Below are 19,393 nucleotides of genomic sequence, written 5' to 3'. Positions count from 1 at the left end.
ATTCTCAATTTATTCCACCATTACAATGCTACAAAAATGTGTTTCTTGGTAGTGTGAGGGCTGTTAGAATCTAGGTGGGAATACAGGGACGTTGCTTCTCTGGAAATAATTTTATATGAATTAAAATTTTGTACTATACCTATGTCTTCATCTCCAGAAGAGCAGCATATGTAATACCATAATAGTCACCAATAGTGACTGGTTTGCAGAAATCATTCTGGGCCCAGAATTCCTTTGAGCTCCTGCATCTGTCCCTTTTGTTGAGAATTTTTACAAAAGATCCGAATTAACCTCTGTCAGATTAAGTCTGTGTCACAGTAATTGTCAAAAGTACAGCAGAGGTGTGCACAAATATAGGTATGATGTCCTCCTAGGTTTATATGTTGCCTTCAGTTTTTCCACTTTTTTTGTCCTCTGCAGATATTAACATGTATGAACTCAAATTCTCAGTAAATGCTATGAACCACCTGCTTACTTCTAGTTGTTAAGAATTGGATATATACACTGGTTAGTCCAGGGAAATGTTCATGTTACGACAGCAGAGTACCAGCTCACTACTTAGGAAGTAGAGATGAAGGAAAGGACTGTGCCCCAGATTGGTAATACTTAGAGTAATCTAATTTAATTGTCATCAGGTCAATATGTAGTAAGCATATTGGTAAAATTCTAAGTTTAGATTGTATCTTACTTGCAGGAAGAGTTTAGTCCTATACATTAATGTGACTGAATCAAACATCATATGTACTAGAAACATGCAAATCTTCAACATGAAAAAGCATACTCTGTTAGAGCATGATTTACTCTCATCTCAATTCCTTTCAGTCACTCATTATTCAATGTGGCTCTTGGTGAGTTGGGCTCACTGCTGTTCCTTGGTGAAATCCAGTCTGGCGGACAGTGATCATTTGCAAGACTGGCTAAAGAAACTTACCCTTCTTATTCCAGAGGTATGTTAAAGGAGCGGCTATTGTATTATTAATTAGTGCATAATATGAAACAAGATTAACTTTGGTTTGAAGGTACCATTAAATTGAAAACATGCTGTTTCCTGCTAAAATTAGGCAGGATCTGGCTCAGTTACTTGAAATCCCTTTTAAGAAGTAATCAGTTTTAGTTAAAATGCTACATTAAGTGGCCCCTTTGTTGGTCAGTTGCAAACCAGTTTATGAACTCTTGTCTTTGCTCTTGGTATCTGTTTGAAGGTAATTTTTTCATTGTAATTTTCTGAAATTGCTATGCAATGTCTTCTAATGTGGTTTAGTCTATACATACTTCTACCTTCTTTCTTTTTCAGCTAAACTTTGTATCACAAAATGAAGTGAATGAGAGCTGATATAAAAATGTTCAAGTACATTTTCCTGATGTAAAGAGAACTCAAAAATTGCATAAAGATATGAATAGTAAAAAATTTTTGAATCTATTAGTGAATGCTTAAAGGTGCAATATGGACATGATGTGATAATTACTGCCTGTTGTTTTATTACTCGAGCACAGAAAAAGCTTACATGCTGACTCCATTTAAAAGCTCTGGAAAACCAGAGGATCTTTAAACTTCCAGACCTGTATTAGAGATAGTTGGTGAATATTGAATATTTTCCTTAAGAAAAGAATTAAGAGAAAAAGAACACAATTCTTTTAGTGAAATTAAACAAATTAACTGTATAGCTAAGTGCGGTGGGTTGAAAGGAAAGGCTTCGCTTTCCCTCCCCCACTGAGAAAGAAACCGCGGCTAGGCCAGTCGGAGAAAGGAGACTATATTTTACAAGGAAACAGATTATATGTAACACCACAAATACAGGTATTTTACAATATATACAGGAATATACAGCAAATGAACTCAACCAGAAACCAGACCCCCAACAGGAGGGGGCTTCCCCCTGTGCCCCCTTCACCCCCCTACCTCCCTTCTCCCCCAAAGAGGTAGAAAAAGAGATACAAGGGCAGTTAGCAGGACAGAGAAAAAAAAAAACAGAGAGGCCTTGTACAGGAGTTAGTATCTCTTATCTATTAGTTGGCCAGAAGCCCAGAAGAAGTCCAGCCGAAAGGGAGAGCGGATAAAGGAAGACTTGAGAGAAAGTCCCAGCTCCTCTGGGTCCAAGACCTTAATTAGCCAATGAAATTCATTTAGAATACCAAAATATTTTATAAACATTTAGCCAGTGTGCCCCTTCCTTAAAGGCACAGCCTCAAACGATCACACTAAGTGGAAATTCCAGCATCATACAGATATCTCTAATTTGCCCAGATAGAAGTTTTTTCTGTTTTAGTAGCTGGCTGTAAACTTTGCTATAGAAAATATGTAACATGACATGAGGCACAGACAAATCAGACTTTTCATTAGGATGGTATCTTTTTGCATTTTTCTGTAATTAAATGCATTATTTCTAATGCATGTTTTTGGAATGATGTGTTCTACCTTGATAACCTGACAGATACTATGAGAGGAACTTACTAAGTACATATGGGATTAAAGAAAAGATCTTCTAAACAGTATCTGTAATAATGCTTTTATTTTTCATGAAGACTGCCGTTCGCCATGAGTCTTGCAATGGTTTGTACAAGTTATCTCTCTCTGGTCTGGATGGGGGAGACTCAATAAATCGATCCTTTCTGCTACTGGCTGCATCCACGTTATTAAAATTTCTCCCTGATGCTCAAGCTCTGAAGCCAATCCGGGTAAGAATTTGAAGAAATTTCAAGACTTTATGAAAGATCTATTTAAAGTTACTTTTGTAATATCAAAAGCACATTATCATTGTCTGACATACTGTTACTGATACACTGAGATATTAAGACTTTCATTTAGATGCTTCCAGAAACTTCATAAAAGTACTTAAAGCTGTGATTTAGACTAAATTTAGAGCATGCCTATACTTTGTAAAATGCAGAATAACATTTAGGAAGTGCTCTTTTTCTGGAAATTTAGTGTCCATGTAACATGGACATGTAAAGAATAAACAGTTGTGTTTTCAATATATGCCTCAACTTCAATTTTAAATGTAAGTCAGTCCATAAATAAAGTAGTATGTTGTTTTACTTGTATATAGGTACCTTCTCTTGAGTGGCTGAATGCTACTCTTCTCCAGTCAATTGCTACTGTTTCTCTTGGAGTGCTACCATCCCCACAGTTCTGCTAAGCAGAAGAAATTTGTTTTCTAAGGGTCTGGCAAATAATTCTCACAGTCTTTCAAGAAAATTAATAGATGCTACAGAAGAAAAATAGAACATAACACTCTTACCATTGTAAAGTACATTCTTCTTGTACTTGGTTTGTCTTAAATAGGGACTTCAAGAAAGTAGTATGCTTGTCATGGTTACTGAGTTTTCTTCGGGTTTTTTGATATACAGGGGGGTTTTGTCTGATTTGTTTTCACAGGTGGAGGATTATGAAGAAGAAACAGTACTGCGACCAGGTTGTAAGGAATATTTTTGGCTGCTGTGCAAACTGATTGATAATATACATGTCAAAGATGCAAGCCAGGTAGGTTTTGCTTTACATTCACAGGAATGTTAGCTTTTGTATTTGTTTCAGTATTGTATTTGTTTCAGTATTGAGACCTCTTTTACTTCAGTGAGATATTTTTACTTAAGGTCTGGTGAACTGCTGTGAACAGCTCTTGGAACCTTCTAGCCAGCTTGCTTCCCTTACTTTCAGATGTCTCTTTAGTAGCTTTTGGCCAAAGGAAGCCTCAGATACTGAATAAGGGAGAATGTGTATAATATGTAAAAAGGGTGAACTTAGGTGAAGGTAACAGGCATTGGGAATACTGTAGTTATCTGTGAGATTCACTGCTGATAATTTCAGTGTGGTCTAAAGAGGGGTTAATCATGTGTTTGATTAAAGCTTAAAGAGTTAAAAAAATCACTTCGCAGTCACTTAGCACTGGTTAGAAAACTTACAACTTTCAAAAGATGAAGTCACCTTTTTTGGCAAACTTCACAACTGCTCGTGCTGTTGTGGCCCTGCAGAAGTCTCTCTAGCTCATTTTCAGTGTTGTGACAGTAGTATGGGAAGGAAAATAAAGCCTTAATCATAGATTCTCCAGAGGGGAAAAAGTTTTGTCCGTTCCTGACTCTGGACATTCCGAGTAGAGTCAAAAATTTTCTCTCAAAATACTCTCAAAACTCATTTGAAACACGAGTTTTAATTGCCCCTGGTTTTCTGTGTGCAGTGACAAAATTTCATCCAGAAGGATAACCATGGTTTCACACAAGGCTTATAAATTGTAATTCATGAAGCACATAATTCTTTTCCATTTATTTTCCGTTTTCTTTATTTTCAATCAGACAACACTGCTTGATTTAGATGCACTAGCAAGACATCTTGCTGACTGCATTCGGAGGTAAGGTTTGCTAACAGTAAATTCCCTTGTAAGCTGCATTATATTCATTGTTAGCGAAACAGAGTTTTAATATTTCTTTTTTGTATATGTATGTAGCAGAGAAATCCTTGACCATCAGGATGGTAATATAGAAGATGATGGACTTACAGGACTGCTTCGTCTCGCAACAAGTGTTATTAAGCACAAACCACCCTTTAAATTTTCTTGTGAAGGCCAGGTAAGAAAAGTGCACAAACTGTGAAGAGATCAATAGTGTCACCTATAGCTACTATACTTCCTTCATTTTACCTTTTTTCCAACAGGGCTCAATATATGAGAGTACATCATATTTCTAGCCTTAGGATGATGGATAAAGATATGCATATCATTCTTTTAAAAGAAATTGTGCATACAGCCCACAACAACCCCATGCAGTGCTACAGGCTGGGGTCAGAGTGGGTGGAGAGCAGCCAGGAAGAAAGGGACATAGAGGGAACAATTGACAACTGGCTGAACATGAGTCAGCAGTGTGCCCAGGTGGCCAAGAAGGCCAATGGCATCCTGGCCTGCATCAGAAATAGTATGGCCATCAGGAGCAGGTCATTCTGCCCTTATACTCAGCACTGGCTAGGCCACACCTTGAGTGCTGTGTCCAGTTATGGGCCCCTCAATTTAAGAAGGACATTGAGACTCTTGAACATGTCCAGAGAAGGGCAACAAGGCTGGTGAGGGGTTTGGAGCACAAGCCCTATGAGGAGAGGCTGAGGGAGCTGGGATTGTTTAGCCTGGAGAAGAGGAGGCTCAGGGGAGACCTCATTGCCCTCTACAACTACCTGAAGGGAGGTTGTAGTCAGGTGGGGGTTGGTCTCTTCTCTCAGGCAACCAGCACCAGAACAAGAGGACACAGTCTCAAACTGCACCAGGAGAAGTTTAGGCTTGAGGTGAGGAGAAAATTCTTCACAGAGTTGTTAGCCATTGGAATGGGCTGCCCAGGGAGGTGGTGGATTCCCCATCCCTGGAGGCGTTCAAGAGGGGATTGGATGTGGCACTTGGTGCCATGGTTTAGTAGTCATGAGGTCTTGGGTGACAGGTTGGATTTGATGATCTCGAAAGTCTTTTCCAACCTGGCTAATTCTGTTCTATTCTTTCTACTTATGTTTAATTTCAGGGTAGAGTTCCTAAATCCTAAACACTTTATTTATTAATAATCTTCAAACGGTTTTAGTATTGATCAGCATGAGCCAGTTCAAACATCATTAACAACTGCTTCCTCTTGACCATATCCTGGGACAGTTGTGATCTAGAAGTGTTTTTAAGCTCTGCGTCTATACAGTGGTTGATAACCTATTATAAGAATATTACATTCCATCTGTGCTTGTAAGATGGGAGAGTGACTAGGCAGAGGAATCTGATAAAAAAATTCTACTTTGTGTTTTGAAGCAACATTGTGTTAAAAAAAAAAAGTCATGGTGTAAAAAATAGAGTAAAAGCTGATTTTTATGGATTTTTTTTCTGTAGGTTGTACCAAGCTTCTGATTGGCATTTAGTGAGGTTTCTCCAGGAAAATAGCCCTCTCTATCCAATTAATAGAATAGAATAGAATAGAATAGAATAGAGCAGGTTGGAAGAGACCTTCAAGATCATCGTGTCCAACCTATCATCCAACACCACTTAATCAACTAAACCATGCAACCAAGCATCCTGTCAAACCTCGCCCTGAGCAGCCCCAGCAACGGCGACCCCACCACCTCCTCAGGCAGCCCATTCCAATGGGTAATCACTCTCTCTGTGTAAAACTTCCTCCTAACCTCCAGCCTAAACCTCCCCTGGCACAGCCTTAGACTGTGTCCTCTTGTTCTGGTACTGGTTGCCTGGGAGAAGAGACCAACTCTTCCTGACTACAACCCCCCTTCAGGTAGTTGTAGAGAGCAATAAGGTCACCCCTGAGTCTCCTCTCCAGGCTAAGCAACCCCAGCTCCTTCAGTCTTTCCTCATAGGGCTTGTGCTCCAAGCCCCTTACTAACCTCGTCGCCCTTCTCTGCACACGCTCCAGCAAGTCAACATCCTTCCTAAACTGAGGGGCCCAGAACTGGACACAGTACTCGAGGTGCGGCCTAACCAGTGCAGTGTACAGGGGGAGAATGACCTCCCTGCTCCTGCTGGCCACACTGTTCCTGATGCAGGCCAGGATGCCATTGGCTGCCTGGGCACACTGCAGGCTCATGTTCAGCTTACCATCAACCAGCTTCCCCAGGTCCCTCTCCACCTGGCTGCTCTTCAGCCACTCTGACCCCAGCCTGTAGCTCTGCATGGGGTTGTTGTGGCCAATGTGCAGAACCCGGCACTTGGATGTGTTAAATCTCATGCCGTTGGACTCTGCCCATCTGTCCAGCCTGTTGAGGTCCCTCTGCAAAGCCTCTCTACCCTCCAGCAGGTAACTCCTGCCCCCAGCTTGGTGTCATCAGCAAATTTACTGATGATGGACTCAATGCCCTCATCCAGATCATCAATAAAGATGTTAAAGTGCATGGGGCCCAGCACTGATCCTTGGGGCACACCACTAGTGACTGGCTGCCAGCTGGACATGGCACCATTCACCAATTATGATCCATATATCATGTTTTCTTGCTCTATTAGCCTAAAATGGCCCTGAAGGCAGTCTTACTGTCTAAAAGTTTTAATAGTGTCTACATTGTGCACTACCTAACATAAAGTTACATTGCTGATGGCATTTCAAAAGACTGCTACTATATTGTTCTGTAGGAATAAGTGTATTTTAAGTATGGAGAGTGGATATTAGGAGGCTGTATATTAGGAAATAGTCGGGAAATATGAAAGGATTCTCAGACATTGGAATGGTCTGCCCAGGGCAGTTGGTGAAGTCACCATCCCTAGAGTTGTTTAAGCAGCATATGGACCTGGTGCTTAGGAACATGGTTTAGTGTTAATCCTCCAGTGATTTGTTGAGGGTTGGATTGGATGATCTTTGTGGTCTCTTCCAAACAGATGTTTTCTGTGATTCTGTGACTGTGTGCTGTCTTTCAACCAGGACAATCTAATCTTAATGTTACAAAAAATGTGTGTGGTTTGTCAAATTATGGATCATAAATAAAGCATAATGTGTCATGCCTTCTCAGTGAACATGTTTCTCTTTAGACTGTAGCATGGTTACAGGCCACATCACATAGTATAAAGTACATTGATGACATTTGTATTTCAGAAATAGTATACAAGCCAGAAAGTTCTAGACAGAAGTCAAAATGTCTATAGAAGTTTCTACAAGATCGTTAATGCATGACTGTTGTCTTTCAAGAATGTGTTCAGACTGCTGAATGTGCTGATGGAACTGTTTTACAGGAGTTTCTGAGAGACATCTTCAATCTTCTGTTCTTGCTGCCAAGTCTGAAAGACAGACAACAGCCGAAATGCAAGTCACATTCTTCAAGGGCTGCTGCTTATGACTTACTGGTAGAGATGGTCAAGGGGTCTGTGGAAAACTACAGGCTGCTCCACAACTGGGTTATGGCACAACATATGCAATGTAAGATCCTTTGTGGAGCTTTTGAGTATTTTGTGGAAAACTAGGCCTTTTATGTTCTGTTCATTTTGATGTTTATTTTGAAGTTTCAGATTTACAAAGTTCCGTAAGAAAATAGGGGTGTATGTACACTCCTGAAGACTGCATGTTTATGGTGGGAATGGGCAGCCACCACTGTGAACAGGACTGCAGTCATGGAGTTTCTGTTTTCTCTAAAGTGCATAAGAAGTGTGCACATTTAATGAATTCCTAAACAACAGTGATCTGTTAAGAATGCAGAGGTGTAAACAGGGAAATACAAAGGTGACACAGTATATTTTTTGACTTCCACTAAATAGTCCTACTTTGTAATTAATAAGACGTTGTTGCCACTAATGTAGCTCTTAAAATTCCACTTTGCAGCTCTGCTTAACCACCATCATGTTAGTGCTGCAGAGGAAGCATCTTTTCCTCAACTAACAAAAGAGTGGATCTAATCCCATGTATAATTTTTTATAATCTGTTCTTAAATATGGGTTATATAAAGTATGTGCTCTTGTTCAATGACATCAACACACAGGTAACGTTAAAGTGAATTTTGTATGTTTCTTTGGCTTATGCTGGAATTTGATTTCCTTTTCTAACATGAGGAAACATGGTATGTTTACATATAACCAAAGTATATAAAGCACACTGCGGTACTGTAGGTGTTTTGGCTATTAACAGCACTACCGTGTTTTCTAAGCCTCTAGGATATTTGGAGTCGTCTTCAGTTTGTACCCAGGTGTCTGCATGAGGTGCTAAAACAGTTTCGCTATGCCTCTTGGTTTTCACACTTCCTGTTTTAGAAACACAGTTCCCTTGTATAATCTGTAAATTACCAAAATTTGGAGTTAGTTAATATTTTATCTTTGATTTGCAAGTTCTCATTATGTGCTTTCAGCTTTCCTTTCACATGCCCAGTTTTAATTCCTGTAACATGAGGATCTGTAATTTATTGTAATATATGAAATTGATTTAGTGCCTCACACAATTCAGGAAAGAGAAATCTGATCGTAGTAATGTGTTTTGTTCTCTACTCATATGCCTGGGGCTCCTAAAAAGCCTCCAAAGTCTCCTGTGTTCAGGGATAATATTACAAAGAATATATTTTATGAAAATAATTGGATAGATCTGTTTGCCACAAGTACGTCTTCTGCTGCTGGGGTTTGTCTCTATCTCTCCAGGTGCAATCGTTCATTTTTTTTACAGTTATTATTTTTCTTACTCCAGATCCCTCTGATAATTCCTGGGTGCTGATGTTATCCATAACATTTACCACACCTTTTAATTCTTTTTAATTCTGATGTGCAACTGACACAGGGCTTCCGATACCTCATTTGTTGAAAGTCTTGTTATCCCTTTAATATAATACAGATTCTTAAAACTGAATATTCCCACTTTGCTTATCTCCTTAATCTTACTGGCCTTTAAAAAATCTCGGTGTTAGGCCTGTCTGTGTGTTCTTTTTAGGAGAACCATTACGGAAGATGAAGTTTTAAGTCTGTCTTTGCTTTTAGTGGTTTAGTTTTGCCGATTTTGATCCCACTATTTGTACATTTGTTGTCCTCCAATCTCACTAATTGCTGTCACTGCTATTCAGGATGCTCTTAAGAGATGGCCCAAGTTTAAGACCACAATCTTCCACAAGAAAACATCTTATTACAGGATACCTAGTCTATTTCCCTTCACATAAAAAAAAAAATTAAATAATTCTAATTAAAAAATATGTTAACAAGGCTCTATTCTGGCAGTTATATCAAAATGTACATCTGTATACTGTTCTTCAGGCTTGGACTTGTATGAATAATATAAAGCAGCTGAGGCAAAATTTTAGCTGCAGCAACGTGTTTCTTTAGTTTCTATTAAAATACCACCGCTGATGAATGGAAGAAGAGAATGGCTTGGGTGCTTTTTTTTTTGTACTTCACAGTTACAGGGTTTTTAACGAGAGACGTGGGGATGCCCTTATGCATTTTCAGCAAGTGATGCTGTAGGAAATGCACTGTGAAGCAGCTGTATCACCTGACTTCTCTCCTTCCTTTCTGCAACAAGGAGGGGAAATTAATTCAGACTGTGATTTCATCAAAGAGGGGATTTAGATACCCTCTGTTTTTCGTGAAATTTCTTAGTGTTCTGGTGTTCTGGTTTGGTTTTGGTTGGTTGGGTTGGGTTGGGCGTTTAAAGACTTAAGACTAATAAAACATACCTTAAAAAAGAGGGAAATAAGACCGGCTGTTCTGCTTTCTGAGAAGTTTAAGATAGTGTCTGATGCTGTGTTTTGGGCAGAAGCATGATCAGAAGTTGGAATACAGAGAAATGCATGGTCATTTGAAGAGGGAGAAATTCAGGTTATGCTTGAATTAGAATGTGAATATTGCAAGTTTGGTTACAAGTTTCCCCATCTTTTCCTGAGAAAAGGCTTGTTTCTGTAAGACACTGAGGAATAAAGATAGACAAAGGAGGCTCAAATTTACCATGCTAGGTAATACCCATGTGGAAGAAGCAAAAATGTCATCATGAAAGGCAGTTGCTTAAAAATCCCATGGTGGAGAAAGGAAGATCTTCCTGAGAAATTCCTTGTCAAATTTTTGAAAGCCTTTTGTCAGGTTAAAGTAGGAGGAAGATACTTCCAACTGTTCTCATGAAGTATAAAGAAGTCGTCTGATTCTTTGTAATTACAGCTTGATGGGCTATAAGCAGGATGATGGATGCTTAGTTGTTACATCAGAAAGGGTGAATTAAGATGTTGCAATTCAAGGAGTTTAACCAAGGGAGGGAATGTTTTATTCTTCTGCCATGCTAATTACTTTCTTTAAGAGGTTAAATGTGGAAGAGAGCTTTGTTTCAACTGGCCAATCAGTGTAGTGTAACCAGGTAACATGAGGTCACACTACTGAGGTTTGTTGAACCCTTCCCTGTTTGAAACTGAAAGGCTAATAGTTCCTTTGATGCTGGTGCCAACATGAAGATTACAACAATCATTTGTTGTGCAACAGAACTTCTTGTGGGTCTGGTCTCTGAAGATGTAAGGATCTGCTCAGAGTATGCCAAAGAGTTTCCTGAATTTTAGCTGGTAGCATGAATTGAGAAGAATCCTTACTGAGCTTAGTAATCTTTGACAAAATAACAAATTATTTTAAAATTAAATCTTGTACTTGTGTGCATTGTAAAGTAAGTCCAGGATACTCTTTTTTTCTTTCACCTGTTTTTATATATAGATATATATATATATATATATGAATGTGTGTTTCAGTGGAGGTGCCAAATTAAGTGTAGTGGACACTGCCTTTTTGGAGAATGACATCCCTGGGGGATGAATAGCAAAGCTAGATGCATTGCAAGTTTTCATGTCAAGCATCTTGTATACCAAGGAAGATAGGCTTCAGTGAATGTCTTTGGACACTAGATTCTTCTGCTTTTATCCTCTAGTTGCCTTTCCAACTCAAAATACTAATTCCTCATTGCCGTCTCCTGTGTGGGATGTTAGAGAGAGAAGCCTGTCAGTGTCTGGAAGCAGTACTAATCACTTAACAAATGGTTTGTCTAGTCTGGTTACTATCTACTTGACTGATTTCTTGGCAGCCATATCAGAAGGCTTATTAAGAAGTGTCTGTCATGCTTGCCTATCCTGTCTAATGCCATGCTGTATAAGAAATAGATTGCCACATCTCATATGAAATATACAGGAATAGAAAACTTATAGAAAAGGAAAATGTCTTTTCAGTCTGATTCTCTAGGCAATTCACTTCTTGCTTATCCTGTTTTTCCAGATTTCTTTGGTATATATAGATTTGAAGTGCAATAAAAACTGTTTTTTCTCTTCCTATAAAAACTGTTGCCAAGTTTATTCAAGCCTGTGTACAGCCAAGCTCTTCATATCACTGCACTTGTGCATCTTATCTCTGATAAGCATCTATCCATCTTCTGTACTGGGCAAATAGATATTTTGCTAGTCTGACAACCTGTATAGTGGGCGTAATTCTGAAACCAGATTCTCTTTTTAGAAGAAAGGTCTTACTTCAAGAGTGGTTGTCTCAGATACCAAATCTTTGTTTTGTCATGTGAATGGAAGTGGCCCTAACTTGAGTCTTTGTGTAGCAGCTCTGCTTTGCTTTCTTTCAATATACAATAGGGAATGGATAATGGGAATCATGAGTCATTTTTGTGCTGGGGAATGACTAGTGTATATTTGGGAGCTCCTAAATGTTGTATGTTATCCATTAAAAGTATATTCTTAGTGATTTAGGCAGTGCAAGTGTTGAGACAGCTGTGGTTGGTGTATATTAGAAAAAAAAACAAACCACCCTTCTTAGGTAGACAATGCATAGCAGCTAGTGTGTAGCATTTATGGATGCTCTTGATTATGTGGTTTTCCCAAACTTTATTTTAAAGATCTAAAGGCTGGAAAACCATTACAATGTCTAATAGTACTACTAGAACAAGCATGAGAAATGTTACTTGCCGCAAGTGATGGTTTGGAGAGCACAGCAAGTCACTCGCAGTGCAAAGTCACATGGCATCTCAAAATGCATTTCCTGATGTACCCATAGTGCATTTTCTTAAAGAGCAACTATACTCTGGCTCTTGTCTGGAAATGTAGAAAGCATTTTATTAATGTAAGCATAAAGCTTTTAATTTGGTTTTGTAAATTGTATTTTGAGTTGTTTTGTAGGGTTTTTCCTGCATATGTGATTGATGTTTTTTACAGCTTCCCATGCTCCATACAAGTGGGATTATTGGCCACATGATGATGTTCGAGCTGAATGTAGATTTGTGGGTCTAACTAATCTTGGTGCAACATGTTACTTGGCATCCACTATTCAGCAACTGTACATGATACCAGAGGCCAGACAAGCAATATTTACTGCAAAGGTATGGTTTTGAATATGTCCACCTGTGTGGATTTTGGTAGAAGTTTAAGTTAGAGTCTGTGAAAATGCTGATGAAGTATAAACTTACTTTTTAAAAGACTTATTTCTTGATAGAGAATGAGACTATTTCTTCAGGATCTAGTTTGTTTCGTGTTCAGTTGGATTATTTTGCTGATGTCTAAAATGAGGCACTTATGTTTTTAAATATATTTGTAATGAAGTATGTTCTTCAAGTGGCATTGTAATGAAACTAGTTTTATTCAGATTTGATTTTACATGAGTTGTCGGTTGTGTCTTACCCCCTAATTTGTCATTTTGTTACAACACATGTCATTCTTCTTGAATGCTTGCAAAGTCCCAGGGCATGTATTTCATGCTACCAGAAGTACAAGTCCTGTAAATTATTCTGCATTTGCTAACTTTCAGAAATACAATGTTTTTACTTATAGCTATTCATTGCAAAAGAGAAAGCTCTGCTTTTGTCTCTGGTATCAACAAGGCATATTTAATGTGTGAAATGCCCTAACTGGCAATTACCTCATCATTTTTTGTTATCATTAAGTTATGGTAGTTGTTACTTAACTTCATCTAGAGTTGGCCATTTCTAAATAAAATTTAAAAAAGCAAGGTGGAAACTGCTGGTCTGCATGTGAAATGCTTTATATAGGCAGTTGATCAGAACTTCCCCATCTATGAACTGAAAAAAATTGTTCCAAATTTACTACAGACTCTTGTAGTCCTTTCCCAAAAGCTCCTAGCTACAGTAAATTTTTTGGAAATAGAGTAGTTTTTTTTTCACTTAGGTTTGATGTTGACATGCCAAAAAATGAGCAGGTAGTGCTTGTTACACAAGCATAAAATAGCGTGCTGTGTATTCTTGTGATTTTTCTTAATTGTCCATGATAAAATAGTTGCATTTTTTTATTTAAAAAGATGTTTGTTTCATCTTTTTTAAAGGCTGTTTTTGGAAAGTCATAAGCAAAAACATAACATCTTCTTTTATGGATTTCTTTCAGTATTCAGAGGATATGAAACACAAGACCACTCTACTAGAACTCCAGAAAATGTTTACATACCTGATGGTAGGTACAAAGCAGGTACTTTATAAAATACCTGTTTTCTAGAGAAAAAGAAAGATGCAGCAAAAATGTAATTATTGTTCTGTGTGTAAATTCTTGGCAGCTGTTGCAGTTTGAGCTGGGTGCCCCCCTGGTGTGTTCACTTCCTGTGTCCAGAAGTCCAGCCCAGAGGGATGGACACAGGAAATTGTGTATTTCCTACCATAATTCTTTGCACCACTATAAGATCCAGTGCGGGGTCTGGCACTTCCTCTTTCCTTCCCTCTCTGAGACTTGGTAACTGGGGGAGAGATCTCCCGGCCATGGGCCTGATTGGGCCCAAGGCCACAGGGGGATGGGCAGTCTCAGGCCTGGCCAGCTGAGACTAGCCCAGCAGAGGGAGGGGGAAGAAGGAGCCCTGGGGGTTTTGGATGCACCCTCAGGTGGGGATGGGATCTTTCTTTGTCACTGCGCTTTGGGTTTTCTGTAACATTCACTGCTTTCTATTTAAACTTTCATCACTTCTGCAATCCGTTTGCCTGAGTCGTTATTTCTGCCTGTGGTGGGGAGGGGACCTGCCCCAACCCATTACAGCAGCATAAGACCATTGTGCCCAAGTTTTGTAAATGAGTGTAGTTTTTACTGAAATAGTTTTTACTCCCGTCAAAGCTGTTACTCAGCAAATCAGCTGACATAATATTTGTTATTAAGAGGCACTGTAAATCTGAATCTAAGACAAGGTGTAACACTGGTCACCGAGACCAATCACCAGCTGTTAGTGTTAGTAGTTGTCTACTGTGTTCTTAAAAAAAAATGCTTGTGAAGTGTATACATGGGAATGTCAGGTTCAGGTGCTGCAGTCTGAGCATCCTTCATTTATTTAAACTTGTTATCCCTACCATATGAATCCTCCAGTGAACACAGTTACAAGTGAGTTACAAGTATGGGAATCAAGTCTGCTTTTGAAGTTGCAGTGTAGCTGGATATCAGGGTTGTACGCATACCCTCTGCCTGTACATTGCTAAATCACAGAGTCATCCAGCAGCATCTCCTTGCATGCAGTAATGGAGCAACTTGAGACAATGGACAAACGTAAAACTGGGCAGTTGATTGTACCTTCCCAGTGAAGTATTTGACTGATTGTTACCAGCAGTAATCTGGGACAATTCTACTATTGCCTCTGCTGTGTCTGGTCCAATTTCCACTTCAGGTTGGGTAAATGGTCAATAGAAACTGTTTCTGCAGAAAGGACTGCACTGGACAATCTTTGTATGGAACTAAGATGTTTAAATGATACTTTGAAAGTAGTTAAGGTGAATCATAGTAATGAAACTTGCCAGCTGGATTATGAGAATTTAGCAAAATGTTGATTTGAGGAGTCTCGCCATGTCTGACTGAAGCTAACCACTGCAATGACCCTAGCACAGACTCCCATCACCAAATACTGGCTGACTGTCCCATTAGGATATGTGAGCACCGTGCAAAGATCCCAATAAATTATTTTTTCTTTTTAACAATCACTCTGCCACAAGTGTCTGTCCAACACCATTGCTATTCATCTTGTTTCGTGCAGACCTTGAGGTAAAGGGTTCTGAGCTTGGAGTCGTCATTTAACTGTGGAACAACTTGTTTGCCCCAGTTTCCCAGATGATAAAAATATATTATTTTTGTTCATTGTATTTTCCTTGCTCCAGTGTTCCAGAGGTTAATCTGTTGAAACAAATGAGTAAAATGCAGCTAAATTTTTTGTCAATTCCAGAGCCTGAGGAATAATATTGAGGCAGTTCCCAGGTGTTGTTAAAATGGTTGTTAAAATAGTTCTGAAATAATGAAAAAAGATAGCTGAGGAGAGCAGAGTGGTTTTGTTCTCAGCACTGGGTTTCATGAAATAAGCATAAAATAATACAGGACTACAGAATCATCTGAAGGTTTACCTGGAGAGCAGTCAGGTGGAAAGGGACCTGGGGGTGCTGGTTGATGGTAGGCTGAACATGAGCCTGCACTGTGCCCAGGCAGCCAGGAGGGCCAATGGCATCCTGGCCTGCATCAGGAACAGTGTGGCCAGCAGGAGCAAGGAGGTCATTCTGCCCCTGTACACTGCACTGGTTAGGCTGCACTTTGAGTACTGTGTCCAGTTCTGGGCCCCTCAGTTTAGGAAGGATGTTGACTTGCTGGAGTGTGTCCAGAAAAGGGCAACAAGGTTGGTGAGGGGCTTGGAGCACAAGCCCTATGAGGAGAGATTGAGGGAGCTGGGGTTGCTTAGTCTGGAGAGGAGGAGACTCAGGGGTGACCTTATTGCTCTCTACAACTACCTGAAGGGAGGTTGTAGTGAGGTGGAGGTTGGTCTCTTCTCCCAGGCAACCAGTACCAGAACAAGAGGGCACAGTCTCAGGCTGCGTCAGGGGAGGGTTAGGCTGGAGGTTAGGAGGAAGTTTTACACAGAGAGAGTGATTGCCCACTGGAATGGGCTGCCTGAGGAGGTGGTGGGGTCGCCGTCGCTGTGGGTGTTCAGGGCGAGGCTTGACAGGATGCTTGGTTGCATGGTTTAGTTGATTGGGTAGAGTTGGATGATAGGTTGGACATGATGATCTTGAAGGTCTCTTCTAACCTGGTCTATTCTATTCTATTCTATTCTATTCTATTCTATTCTATTCTATTCTATTCTGTTCTGTTCTACTCTGTTCTGTTCTGTTCTATTCTGTTCTACTCTGTTCTGTTCTGTTCTATTCTGTTCTATTCTATTCTATTCTATTCAATATTAAAACCTTAAAGAGACTTGATTCCAAGAGTCCTGTAATATTTACAGAACTCACTGTCCTGGTACATATCCATTGAAGAGAACAGTAGATAGATTGTTGTTTACAAGAACAGGTTCCTTCTGCTGTAAATAAGTTTGCATTCCCAGTGTGCAAGGCAGTAGAATGGGGGATGTACTCCAAAGAATTGCTTTATACTGCAAATTCTTTTCTCTGAGGACACACAGTTGAGAACAAGATGATATAGTTTTATACCATAGAGAAGTCTGAAAGAGAATTAAGGACTTGCCAGGATCTAAGTTGCTAGTGTCCAGAAATACATAAATACAGGCTGCAGTTTTTCATCCTATGTTTTGTATCTGAACATAACATGCTGAAACTGGATGTGTCACATCTTCAGCCAAATTATTTTATTTTAATGATTCATTTTATTAAGCATTCATTAAATAGTATTTAATACTATTTTGTGTCTGCTGTTATAATAAGGAGTATCATAATCGGTTAAAAATTGCATTACATTTAATCAGAAATGTAAACAACTTTGTTGCCTTGTAGAAATATGGAGATATTGTGTGTAGATTTCCTTCTTCAAGCAGTCATTCATGTAGATATATTCAATGTAGCTAACTTAAAAATGCAAGACTTTGTGTTGATTTGTTTTGTTGGATACTTTTTACTAAAGGAAAGTGAATGTAAGGCATACAATCCAAGGCCTTTCTGTAAAACCTACACCATGGATAAGCAGCCACTGAACACTGGAGAGCAGAAAGATATGACTGAGTTCTTCACTGACCTAATAACAAAAATAGAAGAAATGTCTCCAGAACTGGTGAGTTATTAAGAGGGGGCAAAAGGGAGCTTAGAAGCCTACCAATTTGCTCAAATTGCCTTGACAGAATTTATTAATTCATTCACAGAAAAATACAGTGAAAAGTTTGTTTGGAGGGGTTATCACAAACAATGTTGTTTCTTTGGTAAGTGTTCTTTCCCTATCCTTATCTTTTAAAGATGTTTATTTAAATCTTCAAAAGAGTTATTTCATTGCTTTTCCTTTTCATTGCTGTGTTTTAGGACTGTGAGCATGTAAGTCAAACTGCAGAAGAGTTCTATACAGTGAGATGTCAGGTGGCAGATATGAAGAATATTTATGTAAGTAATGCCAAGCTGAGATGCGTAGCATAGATCCCAATTACAAATGGGCCCACTCAAGTCTAAAAGACTGAATCGTATGCTGTTGAATATGATGATGCTTTCTTTATCTGTTTTGTTGTACTTTTAGTTGAATTGTTTCATCTTGGCAATGCAACATGCTTATCAGCTGGTGCCATTTTTAGTTGACTAAAGATTGTGTTACAGTCATTAAATGCATACTCACTTCTGCATTTGATAAATGCTGTGGCCATGTGTTATGTGAATGTCAAAAGATGTCACGTGCACATGTACTATTGCTTACGAAGTTAATTTGAAACTTACACCTCCATAATTTCACATTATCAACTTTTTTAAGAATCTGTTAATCCCCATAATTGGAATTTGAGTTTCAATTTAATTCTTTGGGGCAGCTTAAAATCTTGAGTACAGTTTTTCTGAATCAGTTCCTTAATTTTGTGTTTGGGTTATGAACTGGTGGCCAGTACCAGAACAAGAGGACACAGTCTCAGGCTGCACCGGGGGAGGTTCAGGCTAGATGTTAGGAAAAAGTTCTATACAGAAAGAGTGATTGCCCATTGGAATGGGCTGCCTGGGGAGGTGGTGGAGTCGCCATCACTGGAGGTTTTCAGGAGAAGACTTGATGGGGTGCTTGGTGCCATGGGTTAGTTGTTTGGGTGGTGTTGGATTGGTTGATGGGTTGGACACGATGATCTTGAAGGTCTCTTCCAACCTGGTTTATTCTATGTATGTATTCTATGTATGTTGAACTTTTCTCTTAGTTCAGGTGCATGCTCTTCCAAACTTTTGGTGACCACCTTTACATTCATAATTTGTGGAAATGTTCATTAAACTTACTTTAAGATTGAGAGAGAGTGGCTTGTAAAGGAGGCCACATGAGCACAAGATACAAATCCTTAAGTTGAACAAGCTCCTTTTATTGTTCATTATATGTAGGAATCTCTTGATGAAGTAACTATTAAAGATACCTTGGAAGGCGACAACATGTATACATGTTCTCATTGTGGAAAGAAAGTACGTGCTGAAAAAAGGTATGATTAAGAAGTAAATGTGTTTCCTTTTAGCAAAATACTGAATTTGCTGTTGGAATAAGAGTAATCCTATAAATGAAACAGGATTGTGGTTTCATTCGGTTTGCTGCTGGGTATGCCTATGAGGATGTGGCCCTCATGCAAGTGAGCGGATAAGTAAGAAATCAAATTTCCAAAGCAAGGAATATAAGGTGTGTTAGCGAAAGATTATTTAGACAGTAAAGTGTTCTGACCTTTTCTTAAAGAAAACAAAAGGACATTTTTAGACATTAGTACCTTTCAAAATCTTCTACTTCTCGCATTTACAAAGAACAGATTCTTTCAGAGGTTGTTCAGTACTTGTGGCATTCGTTATTCAGGATAATTGCTGATGTTTCATACTTAACCAAAAGTTTCTTAATTAAAATTGGTAGTTCTAAAAATAGTCCCATATTTTAAAAAGTCTGCTGACAAAGAGAAAGCTAAATTAAAATTTTATGCTATCTTTATATTGCAGCTAATTTATCTTTTTGTGATGAAAGCCCTCATAGCTGGTTTTGTACCTGATAAGATGACATGGGCAAAGGAGTAACCTCCTTTAAAATCATTGTTGTGAAGTTTGAGACTTAATACAAGATGCATTCGGC

At 39.0% G+C, this 19,393-nt stretch overlaps 1 protein-coding gene across 6 annotated transcripts in view; it reads left to right on the top strand.

The window, feature by feature from the left end:
* The window catches only part of USP34 (ubiquitin specific peptidase 34), a 133,252-nt gene that overhangs the window by 82,193 nt on the left and 31,666 nt on the right, over window positions 1-19,393 (top strand). For all 6 annotated transcript variants that reach the window (XM_054180076.1, XM_054180072.1, XM_054180071.1 and 3 more), the window contains 12 exons: window positions 823-947; window positions 2,524-2,676; window positions 3,377-3,481; window positions 4,288-4,343; window positions 4,440-4,560; window positions 7,680-7,863; window positions 12,590-12,753; window positions 13,769-13,834; window positions 17,249-17,395; window positions 17,484-17,540; window positions 17,638-17,715; window positions 18,673-18,767. In XM_054180076.1, coding sequence (XP_054036051.1) covers window positions 823-947; window positions 2,524-2,676; window positions 3,377-3,481; window positions 4,288-4,343; window positions 4,440-4,560; window positions 7,680-7,863; window positions 12,590-12,753; window positions 13,769-13,834; window positions 17,249-17,395; window positions 17,484-17,540; window positions 17,638-17,715; window positions 18,673-18,767 — 1,351 coding nt within the window. The remainder of the gene's footprint in view (window positions 1-822; window positions 948-2,523; window positions 2,677-3,376; window positions 3,482-4,287; window positions 4,344-4,439; window positions 4,561-7,679; window positions 7,864-12,589; window positions 12,754-13,768; window positions 13,835-17,248; window positions 17,396-17,483; window positions 17,541-17,637; window positions 17,716-18,672; window positions 18,768-19,393) is intronic.

Source organism: Dryobates pubescens, chromosome 3 (assembly GCF_014839835.1).
Source record: "Dryobates pubescens isolate bDryPub1 chromosome 3, bDryPub1.pri, whole genome shotgun sequence".
In the NCBI taxonomy this organism is placed as follows: domain Eukaryota; kingdom Metazoa; phylum Chordata; class Aves; order Piciformes; family Picidae; genus Dryobates; species Dryobates pubescens.
This window is presented reverse-complemented; position numbering and strand designations above follow the sequence as displayed.